At 43.9% G+C, this 12,060-nt stretch overlaps 1 protein-coding gene across 1 annotated transcript; it reads left to right on the top strand.

Moving 5' to 3' along the window:
• Positions 1 to 8,879: 8,879 nt before the first annotated feature.
• On the top strand, positions 8,880 to 10,595 carry LOC139439069 (endogenous retrovirus group K member 6 Gag polyprotein-like). Its single transcript, XM_071215519.1, has 2 exons — positions 8,880 to 9,591; positions 9,700 to 10,595. Exons 1-2 carry the CDS (start codon positions 8,880 to 8,882, stop codon positions 10,593 to 10,595), a joined length of 1,608 nt encoding a protein of 535 aa, XP_071071620.1.
• The last annotated feature ends 1,465 nt before the right edge of the window (positions 10,596 to 12,060 follow it).

Here is a 12,060-nt window from a genome sequence, read left to right as displayed (position 1 = left end):
AGAAGAGAAAGGGGGCAGAAAGAGTGTGGGAGGAAATAATGGTTGAAAATTTCCTGACTCTTTTGAGGACATGACCCTATACATAGAAAACCCTGAGAAATTTACATCAAGCTTCTAGAGCTTATGAATGGGTTCAGTCAAGTGACAGGTGATAATATTAATGTGCAAATATCAGTAGGATTTCTGTACACCAATAATGAGCAATCTGAGGAGGAAATCAAGAAAAAAAATTCCAGTTAAAAAAGCAAGTAAAAGAATCAAATATTTAGGAATAAATTTAATTAAAGATGTAAAGGACTTATGTGCAGAAAACTACACAACACTGTTAAAAGAAAGCAAAGACAACTAAATAAATGGAAGAATATTCCCTGTTCATGGATATGAAGACTAAACATCATTAAGATGATTATCTTACCCAATCCAATTTACAGATTTAACCCAATCCCAATAAAAATTACCGTAACATTTTTCACTGAACTGGAAAAGCTAATTATGAAATTTATTTGAAAGGACAAGGGCCCCCAAACAGCCAAAGACATATTGAAAAAAAATTAAATCAGAGGAATCACATTACCTGACCTTAAAACATACTACAGGAGATGTGGGGCAAGATGGCATCAGAGTAAGTGCACCTGCAACATCTCTCCTACAAAAAAAAATGGCTGAGTGGAGACAAAATTCTGCCTGAGTGAGCTGTGTTGGAAACCAACAAAGCAGGAGGCTTCTGGACATTGATCTGGAGAGAGTGCAACAAAAGGAGTGATTGCTCGAGGTAAAACGGTGGGTTTCGGGGACAGTAGGAAGTGCTTGGTAGGCTTCCAATAGCATATTTAGGGTTCCCAGTAAGGTATGGGTGCTCTCTCTCAAAGAGATTGAGAGTCATTATTTTCTGTGGTGAGGTGGTTCACTAGGATCCCATTTGAATCTTGGAGGCAAGCTCTCTCACTGGCTTCCTGCTGCCCAGGGAGAGAGGGAAGTGAGGAAGGGAAAAAAGGGAAAGGACAGATTCCTAATCAGTTTATTCGATTGTAAAGAGCACTCCTTGCTTGAGGGCTTGTCTGGTTTTTGTTTGTTTTCTTGTTTTTTCTACCTCTTTATCCCCCCATACCCTCCCTTTTTTTCTTTTTTTCTATTTTTCTATTAGGTGCTGCTGGTGGTGTTTCTTGTTTGCTGTGCTTCCTCATCCTTGATTTTCTCTTTTCTCTGTGTACAGATTTTGGCTACCAACACTATCTCCTTTCCTTTACATCTTTCTATCTTCCATTTTCTGTTGTTGCTCTTATGTTCCATGTCTCTTTGTTTAGTCCCCAATTTTTCTGACTTTTTATTTCTAACACCTCTATTCTGTTTTCTATATTTTATTAACTCTTTATGTTATTGTCCTTTCTTTTCTCTTTCCCTCTCTCCTGATCACACTGGCCTTTTAATTCATATTATATTCTTCTCCAAATTCAGTTTCCATCTCATTGTAGATACTCCACTTTTTTATTCCTATAACTCTACACAGCTTACATGAGTTTAATATTCATTATCTTAGGTCTTATATGGTTATTCTGTTAATATTTTTATCAATATTGCTATTATACTTTTTCTTTTCTTACCTCATTTGCTTTCCCTGGTCCTAATCTTTTTCCTTCAAGGAAATAGAATAAGAAGAACAAAGTGTGAAAGAGAAGACTTAACACACACACAAAAACAGCACCTAGATAAAACTCAAGACTAGACAGAGAAGCTAATCAACTGAACAAACCCATGAAGATAAAATGATGACCAGAGAATAACAAAAAATTACAAACCATACCAATGGTTTGTAAAGGCCCAATCCAATGAACAAACTAAAATCAAGGAAGAGGGACAGAATATAGAACAACTAATCAAAACCCTCCAAACAATTATCCTGGCCAACTTAATGAAGGGAAGGAAGAAATTAAGGATATTAAGAAAACACTTGGAGAGCATACTGAAGAAATTGTAAACATACACAAAAAGATAACAGATATGATGGTGATGAATGGCACAATCCAAGAAAACTAAAATTCACTCTCAGCAAAAAACAGCAGATTTGAAGAGGCAGAGGGAAGAATTAGTGATGCGGAAGACAGTTCATCTGAAATCACACAGATAGTAGAATTGATAGATAAAAAGATAGAAAAAAAAACAGCAGGGAATTAGGGATTTGAATGACAACACAAAACACACAAACATATGCATTATAGGCATCCCAGAAGGAGAAGAGAAGGGAAAGGGGACAGAAGGGATGTTGGAGGAAATAATTGCTGAAAACTTCCCAAACCTATTAAAGGAGATGGACGTAAACATCCAGGCATCCCAGTGCATCCCAAAAGTATAAATGCCAACAGGCCTACCCTGAGACAAATACTTGTCAAATTATCCAGTGCTCTAGACAAAGAGAAAATACCGAAGGCAGCAAGAGAGAAGAGAGCCATCATATACAAAGGAAGCTCAATAAGATTAAGTGCTGATTTCTCATCTGAAACCATGGAGGCAAGAAAGCAGTGGTATGACATGGTCAAGGTAATAAAAGAAAAGAATTTCAGGCCAAGAATACTCTATCCAGCAAAGTTGGCATTCAAAAATTATGGAGAGCTCAAGATATTCACAGATAAACAGAAACTAAGAGAGTATGCCAATAAGAAACCTGCCCTTCAAGAAGTACTAAAGGGAGTTCTGCAGGAGGAAAGAAAAAAACAGGAGAAACAAAGTTGGAGAAAAGTATAAGAACAACTAAAAAGACAAAAAGAGAAATAAAAACAACACATGACATACACAAATCCAAAGAAATATGGCTAATGTAAGTAATTCCGTGGGAGTAATAACATTGAATATTAATGGTTTAAGATCACCTGTCAAAAGACACAGATTGGCAGAATGGATAAGGAAATATGACCCATCTATATGCTGTCTACAAGAAACCCACCTTAGACCCAAGAATTCAAGGAGGTTGAAAGTGAATAGCTGGAAAACAGTCTTACAAGCAAACAATAACCAAAAAAGAACAGGAGTAGCTATACTAATATCAGACAAAATAAACTTTAAATGCAAAACTATTGTGAAAGAAAAAGATGGACACTACATAGTAGTAAAAGGGGTAATCTTTCAAGAAGAAAGAACAATCATAAACATTTATGCACCTAACCAGGGCACTTCAAGATACAAGAGGCAAACACTGTTAAAACTAAGTGCAAGAATAGATGCTTCTACAATTATAGTGGGGGACTTTAATACACCATTATCACCATTAGACAGAACATCTCAACAGAGAATCAATAATGAAACAAAGATGTTGAATAATATATTCAAGGATCTGGACCTAATAAACATATACAGAACATTACACCCAAATACAGCAGGATATACATTCTTCTCAAGCTCACATGGGTCATTCTCCAAGATAGACCACATGCTAAGTCACAGAGAATGTCTCAGTGAATTCAGAAAGATTTAAATCATACAAAATAATTTCTCTGACCACAGTGGAATGAAGCTGGGAATCTGCAAGGGCCAGAAAACCAGATTAGGCACAAAGATATGGAAGTTAAGCAACACACTCTTAGACAAACAGTGGCCAAGGAGAAAATCTCAAAAGAAATCAGTAACTACCTTGAAAACAATGAAAATGACAATACAACATATCAAAACTTATGGGATAGAGCAAAAGCTGTACTGAGAGGGAAATTCATAGCCATAAATTCATACATCAAAAAAGGAGAAAAAGCTAAAATTGAAGACCTAACTTCGTACCTGAAGGAATTAGTAAAAAAACAACAAACTAACCCCAAAGGAAGAAAAAGAAAGAAATAACAAAGATCAGAGTAGAACTAAATGAAATAGAAAACAAGAAAGCACTAGAAGAAATAATATAAAGACCTGGTTTTTTTGAGAAGATCAATAAAATTGACAAACCTTTAGCTAGACTAACAAAGAAAAAAAGAGAGAAGATGCAAATACACAAAATAAGAAATAAGAAAGGGAATATCACCACTGACCCCACAGAAAAAAAGACTATCATAAGAGGATACTTTGAAAAACTATATGCCAACAAAAAGGACAATTTAGCAGAATGGACAAAGCATACGGGGATATTGTTTTTGTAACATTTATGTAATCTAAAGTATTTTTAAAAAATAAAAATGTATTAAAAATAAATAAAATAAAATGGCCTAAGTCTAAGACAGGGAATTAAATTGTGCATCAATTAGCATTTGGGGTTGGCAAAACTTACCTATATTTCAATTTTCTGTAATTCTAGAAGAAATTAGAACCCCTTTCTTTCATTAGATTAGTCATATACTGCTATGTGAAGGAAAATGAGGATTATGTTATTGTTCCTAGGGACACGTATTCTTACCATGCCAAGTTTTCTATTCCTTTCCATCCTGAAAAATAAATGACCCTTGGGAAGTGGATGTAGCTTAACTGATAGAGTATCCACCTACCACATAGGAGATGCAGAGTTCAAACCCAGGGCCTCCTAGCCCATGTGGTGAGCTGGCCCATGTACAGTGTTGCCATGCACAAGTAGTGTCATGCCATGCAAGGGTGTCCCCCACATAGAGGAGCCCCATGTGCAAGGAGTGTGCCCCACAAGGAGAGCCACCCCATGTGAAAAGTGCAGCCTGCCCAGGAGCAGCACTGCACACATGGAGAGCTGACACAGCAAGATGATGCAATAAAAAGAGACACAGATTCCCATGCCACCTGATGAGAATACAAGTGGACACAGAAGAACATACAACCAATAGAAATAAGAAAGCAGACAATGGGGGGGGGGGAGTAGAGAGAAATAAATAAAAATAAATCTTTAAAAAAGAAAAAAAAATGACCCTAAAGAGAACTCCATAAAATAACATCTTAAGAACCATTAAAAGCTCCTATTTTTAAAGATAAAATTCCCTAATATTAAGAACATGTAAAGTAGGTAAGATTTTTATAGTTTAAACTCTTATAAACTTCCTTACTTAAGACCTAGAAAATCTTGTCCTAAATAATATTGGGAAGAAAAATTAATTCTTTTCATGACCTCACAAACTACCAAACCAATGTCTGAATGCCAGGAAGTGGGAGAAGTAAATGGAATGGAGAAGGATACATTTCTCTACATCTCAGGAAAAAAGTGAGCTAAACTTACTGAAATAATTAACACTTAAATCTAATTTCTACATACACATTTAACATAAGAAAAACATGGGGTAGAATGAGACTATTAGGAAGATTACCCAGAAATATTCATACAAGAATGACGAATTTTTCCTTGATATCTGTGAACCTATATTCTATAATTTGAAAAGTAATGATGCTATTGACATTTAAAGGTGGATAGTCACCAGTAGTAAAAGAAAGGATTGCAATTTTTACAAGTCTTCTTTCTGTTCTCAAACCAGTCTGGGGTTGTCAATTAAGGATCCCTGGCCTATAGAACATTTTGTAAGGGTAAGGATATGATCAGATTTGTTTTAGAAAAATCACTGTAATCACTCTGAGGAAGTTACAATTCAAGTAGGACAGGATTTGACATAGTGTAAATAAGTATGAGAGCAGTGGAATATCTAGAGGGACAATGATGGAGAGAAGAGGAAGAAGTTGATGGTCCCTGATCAGAAAAGTATTTGGTGAGATAAGAAAGAGGCAGACAATGACTCCTTAATTTCTGGCTTGAATTGTTAAATGAAACCAGACTGAATCAAAAGGGCAGTCACTCAGTCTCCTTCCTTACTCCCAAGCATCCCTTAGCTGTAAATATTTAAAACCTTGAAAGTTAGTGTAATGATATTGATAGAAGATTGTGGAAGTAATATTTATTAGAAAATATGCTATATTCCTAAAATAAATACAAAAAAGCTCATTTTTAAATATTACATTTAGTGCTGCCCCAATAAAGATAGCAGAGTGAGCAGCAGCAGCGCTCAGTTTCCACACAGAAGTTTTGAAAAACCACAAAGAACTCACAGAGCACCTTTCTACACATGCCTCTTCTGTCACTTGTACTGAATCTGTGGTTGGTGCTGGGGTTGGTGTATACTCAGGAGATTTGTGGCTCTTTACTGGCCATGCACCAGCTGGACCCTGAGCCTCAGCAGAGTTGCAACTTCTACTCTCTGGTTCATTGGTCTTACCCAGGTCAGCTAACAGGGAGGTGAAGATGGTCAACCACCACCACCACACCAGGGAACCAAGAGTGCCTACAACTATGAGAAGGAGAATTGCATCCATCAACCATGTGGGATCTAAGCTCCCTCTTGATATAGAGGTAGAGTGGACATCACCATCCCAGGGTCCACAGGATGCAGGAATAAAATATGGATTAGAGTGGACTTATTGATATTCTACTATAGAATTATTGTGACTAGCAATGGAAGAAATCATATCATTGATGTGGAGACAGTGGCCATGGGAGTTGCTGAAGGCAGGGAGAGGGAAAAAGAGGTGTGATATGGGGGCATTTCCGGGACTTGAAGTTATCCTAAATGATATTTCAGGGACAGATGCAGAACACTATATATCCTGCCATAACCTACTGAATGGACTGGGAGAGCATGTAAATTACAATGTACACTATAATCCATGATGTGTAGCAGTGCTCCAAAATGTATTCATCAAATGCAATTAATGTACCACACTAATGAAAGAAGTTGTTAATGTGGGAGGAGCTGGAGTTGTGGGAGTGGGGTATATGGGAACCTCATATTTTTTTAATGTAACATTTTATTTATTTGTCTCTGAAAAATAATAATAAAATTTTTTAAAAATTCCAATTCTGTTCAAACTCTTCCAAAAAATTGAAGCAGTGGGACACTCCCTAATTCATTCTATGAGGCCAATATCACCCTCATACCAAAGTCTGATAAATGTACCATAAGAAAAGAAAACTACAGACCAATATCTCTTACGAATATAGATGCAACAATCCTCAACAAAATACCAGCAAACTGAATCCAACAACATTTTAAGAGTTATACATTATGATCAAGTGGGTTTCAGCCCTGATATGCAAGGTTGGTGCAACATAAGAAAATTAATTAATGCAATTTATAATCACCCCAATTGGCACAAAATGAATTTTGATGCAGGAAGTAGCAAGACGTTAGCAGAATAAGGAACTCCAAGAATAAGCCTGCCCCACAATGCAGTTAGTAATTAGCCAAAGCTGTCTAAATCACCTGTTTAGGGGGCCCATGTGACCAGAAGAGTATCCTGCAACATCCTTGGAAGAATGGAAGGAGGAGACTGCCCAGATGTAACGAAGATTCATTAATAGAGCACTCATGCTGCAGAGGCTGGTGCCCATCCCCTGCTGAGGAGGCAAGATGCCTCAGGACTTATTACTTGGCTTGAGTTTGAAGCTCCATTTCCCAAAAATGGTGAGGAAGAGACAGCTGGGCACTAACTTCAGCTACTGATGAATAAATTTGACTGGTTAAAGTCCATTCCTAAGTACAGCTAAAGTTTGAAATTGTCCAAGTCAGAAAGAGTCAGGTAGCCTCCATTAACTCATTAACTCAGTCCCCAGCATAAGGGGATGTGGGATTGATTGAAAATCATAGGTATGGTAGGCAAAAGCTTCTTTCCACCCAGGTCAGATTGTTGCCCTAGTCTGCATTCCAGCCCTGCCTCCAGCAGGGTGGATGCTTGGGGGACCTGAATTAGTTTCTCCAAGCAACTGTAGTCATTTTCAGGCTGCACAGACTAGATTGTTGAACACCTATGTGGTACATACCCACCCTCAATAGGACAGAAGGGTGGCTGCTGTTTCCTTAGCCTCTCCAGAAAACTGTATTTGCTTTTGGCCCAACAGACTAACACTGTTGGACTCATCTGTGGCTCCATTCCTAATTCTGACATGGCAGAAGGAGAGTCGGCCTGTCTCTCTAGGCAACTGCAGTTGCTTTCATGCCTGCACAAACAAGAATGTTGTGCACAGCTGTGACTCCATCCCTTCTCTGGCAGGAGAAAAAGGATAGTATTTTATTGGTGAATCTGGGCAACTGTGGTGAGTTTTGGCCCACATGACTTAGTTTATGGCATATAACTGTGGCTCCCTTCCTGCCCAAAAAGGAGATAAAGGGGTGTGGAGCTCCATCAACCTCTCTGGGCAACTACAGATGGTCTTGACCTGCACAGATTGAATTAATGCACATGGTTGTGGCTCCATCCCTATCCCTGGCAGAAGATAAAGGTGAGATGTTACTGCCTCCCTCCACCCCTCCTCCCAGCCATTGTTATCTTCCCCCTCCAGCCGTTGCTGTCCTTTCCACCAGTCCCGCCCACTCCCACCTATTCACTACCACCCCGTAGCTAGCCCGCCCTAGCTCCAACCCCTCCCTCTACCCAACCCTATATAACCAAGTGTACTTCCGCAATAAAGCAGACCTGTTCTTGCGCTCAAGCGGTCTCCGTGGTTTTCCCCAACCACGCGTCCCCCACACCTGGAGAACCGGTGCTCCCTCTTGGGGCACCCCCCGCCGGTGGTTTGGCAGGAGCAAGCCCCCCGACTCTTGGGTCTGAGTGAGGACGAGACCCTCACGCTTAGCTACAACTGGTGCCCAACGTGGAAGCTCCTCCCCCGGCCCCTCTCTGCTGCTGCTGCTGCTGTGAATCGGACGGCCCATCCTCGTTCTCCAGGTAGGGACCCCTCGCCGTCGTCCTGTCTCTATTTCAACATGAGCGCCTCTCTATCTATGCGTCAGGCGCCGCAAGTCAGGGCCCTCGCCGCCCTGCTCGACACCAATGGAGTCCGCGTTTCCCTGCGGCAACTCCAAAAATACTGGGACCTTCTGCTCCCCTTTAGTCCGTGGCTCGCCACTTGCCAACTCTGGAGCCCGGACACATACTCACGACTCATAGATTGAGTTGCCTCTGCAATGGAGCATGAAAAACGCTCCTTCCCGCCAGGCCTCTTACCCGTTCTCGTCGCCATCCGCGCCTGTCTCCTCGGTGCCCCATCCGAGACTATTCATGAGGCTTCTCCCAAGCAGCCTCTAGACTGTGATCCCAATGAGTCCGCCGACACTGACTCTCTGTCTGACCAACTTGCGGCCGCCCTCGAGCGTGAGCCCCCCTGCCCGAGCTCCCCGCGGCACACAGAGACCACTTCTGCGGCTCCCCAAAATGGCGAACTTCCACCTTCTTCCTCCACCTCTGCCCAAAATGGCGCACTTCCGGCTTCTTCTTCACCGGGCCCGGAGCCCGCCGACGGGAACAAAGGCGCTTCTTCCCGCCTTTACCTGCCTCTTCCTGCCCTGTCAGCATCCGCCTCCGCCCCGGAAACTGTATGGTCGCCATCTTCCGCTAAACTGGAAGCTTCCCCCGTGCCATTTTGTTCACAACCGGATGCAGTTACTCCGCCATCTTGGCCGGTGCCCAGAAGTGACGCAGTTACTCCGCCATCTCGGCCGGCGCCCGGAAGTGACGCAGTTACTCCGCCATCTTGGCCGGCGCCCGGAAGTGACGCGGCCACCCCGCCATCTTGGCCCGGAAGTGCCCCGCCGCCATTTTGTTGTCGTCGAAATGCTGCCCGGCCGCCATTTTCTCACTTATTTTCCGCTTATCCCTCCTCGCCACCACCGTATGGCAGTAGCCCTGCACCTACTCCTAGCAGGGCACCCTCTCATACCCCCCAGCTTTACCCACTAAATCTGCAGCCTACGCCGCAATGACCTCAAACTTGGCTGCCCTTCACAGCGGAAGACGTTAAGACCCTCCGCAAAGCTGTTAAAGAAGATGGAGTCGGCAGCCCTTATGTGACGCAGCTCCTTGAAGAGCTGGCAACTCAACTCATTCTCCCATACGACTGGATTTCCCTAGCCCGTACCATCTTAACGCCAGGTCAATTTCTTGAATGGCGAGCTCACTACCAAGCAGCCGTTGACCGGCAGGTAGTAGAAAATGCCCAAGCTGGCGTCTTAGATCCACCTGATGCGTATACGGGGATCAACAACTACGCGGACCCTCGTCCATATCTACATATTGACCCAGGATTTTGGCACCGGGTAAAATTCCTCGTCCACCGGTCCTTTTCTCTGGTCTCCACCAAGCAGCCCACCAAGCTCGCACAACTGCTTCAAGACTCCAATGAAACTTTCCCAGCATTCGTCGCCCGCGTCCTGGAAGCTTGCCAGCGAAAAATTTCTAGTGAAGACGCTCAGTTCGCACTCGCCAAAGAGCTCATCATAGATGGATGCCTTGCGCCCTTCCGGGCTGTGGTCCTCCCCATACGTGATAAAGATATCCACGAATGGGTTCTCGCCTGCCGCGACATTGACCCGCAAGTCAAAACGCTCACTGCTGCCTTTGCTTCTGCCATGGCCGTTTCATCTACTCCCACCTCCGTCTGCTTTCGGTGCGGTCAGTCCGGCCATTTCATCCGCGAGTGCCCTCAGCCAGGCCCAGCACCCCGCTCCGCCCTGCCACCGCGAAGACCGAGAGGCCCTTCTACGCCGTGTCCACGCTGTGGAAAAGGATATCACTGGGCTCGTGACTGCCGTGCCATCCAAAACTACCAGCAGCCTTTAAACTCCCAGCGGGGCAGGCCTCAGCCCCACCCGCAAGAGGTCCTCGGGAAGACTCCCAAGCCATAATGTGGACAATGCCCATCACACGCCGCCAGAGACCCTCATTAGAGCTTAAAATTGATGGACAATGGCTCGATGGGCTTCTGGACTCTGGTGCTGAAGTCTCCTGTGTTCCCTTTGAGATTGCTGCGTTCAATCACTGGCCCCTCGAAACTGGCCCTCAAGTCATCGGCGCCACAGGAGCCGCTACCTCCTGGAAAACATCTCAGCCTCTGCACTGGAGCGACCGAGAAGGCCACGAAGGCCAAATTTGCCCACTCGTCCTCTCGTCAGTCCAGACGATCTTATGGGGGAGAGATGTCCTCAGCCAGTTAAAAGCCCGAATCACCACAGAAGCCTTCTCAGCCGCGCTGCCCCCCCCCCCCCCCCCCGCTAGGGGCCACTGCTCCCATCTCAAAACCTGACCCTATCCCTCTGGATGGGACACAGAGGAGCCCATCTGGGTCGAGCAGTGGCCCTTGCCAGCTCACAAGCTACAGGCTCTCTCTGCCCTCGTCGAAGAGCAGCTACAAGCAGGGCATATTGAGCCGTCCACCAGTCCCTATAATTCACCAATCTTCGTCATTAACAAGAAAAACACAGGCAAGTTCCGCCTTCTCCACGACCTCCGAGAGATCAACAAGCATATTAAGCCAATGGGATCACCTCAGCCAGGATGCCCGCATCCCACCGCAGTCCCCCAACATTTTCATGCAGCAACCATCGACATCAAAGACTGCTTTTTCTCTATCCCTCTCCATCCCCAGGACTGTCCAAGGTTTGCGTTCACAGTTCCGCACATCAACAACCAAGGTGCAGCGCAGCGATTTCAATGGAAGGTGTTACCTCAAGGCATGCGCAACAGCCCTACTATATGCCAATTGTATGTCAACCATGCCGTTGAGCCGCTGCGCTCCAAGTTCAATCCGGAGCACACATACATCCTCCACTACATGGATGACCTCCTTTTGGCAGCGAGCTCCCATGCGCTCCTCAATGATCTGCTCTCGGCAACAATAACAAACCTCTCCAGCCTCGGGCTTACTGTGCAGTCGGACAAAATAAACCTCCAACCTCCTTTTCAATTCTTAGGCTTTCATTTTCACCAGTCCATTCAACCTGCGAGCCCAAAAATTCACGTCTCTCACAAGATGACACTCACTGAGCTCCAACGGCTTTGTGGACAGATTAATTGGCTTCGCTCAGCGCTCCCCATCACAACAGCGCAAATGCAGCCCCTTTTCGAGCTCTTGCAAACCAAAGATAGCCCACCAACTGCGGTTACTCAGAACATCACCATCACCCCTGCCGCCCAAGAAGCCGTTCAACAAGTCAGTGCCGCTCTGCAGCAATGCCGTCTAGAGCGATTCTCCCCTAACCTTCCAGTCTTAGCTTTAATCCTGCCAATGCCAATCACTCCCACGGGCCTCTTATGGCAAGATGGCCCTCTCCTTTTCCTGCATACATCCAAAAGCAAGCTTCCAAAAATTTG

Source organism: Dasypus novemcinctus, chromosome 5, assembly GCF_030445035.2.
Source record: "Dasypus novemcinctus isolate mDasNov1 chromosome 5, mDasNov1.1.hap2, whole genome shotgun sequence".
In the NCBI taxonomy this organism is placed as follows: Eukaryota; Metazoa; Chordata; class Mammalia; order Cingulata; family Dasypodidae; genus Dasypus; species Dasypus novemcinctus.
The sequence above is the reverse complement of the archived record's forward strand: the minus strand, read 5'-3'. Positions and strand labels throughout refer to the sequence as shown.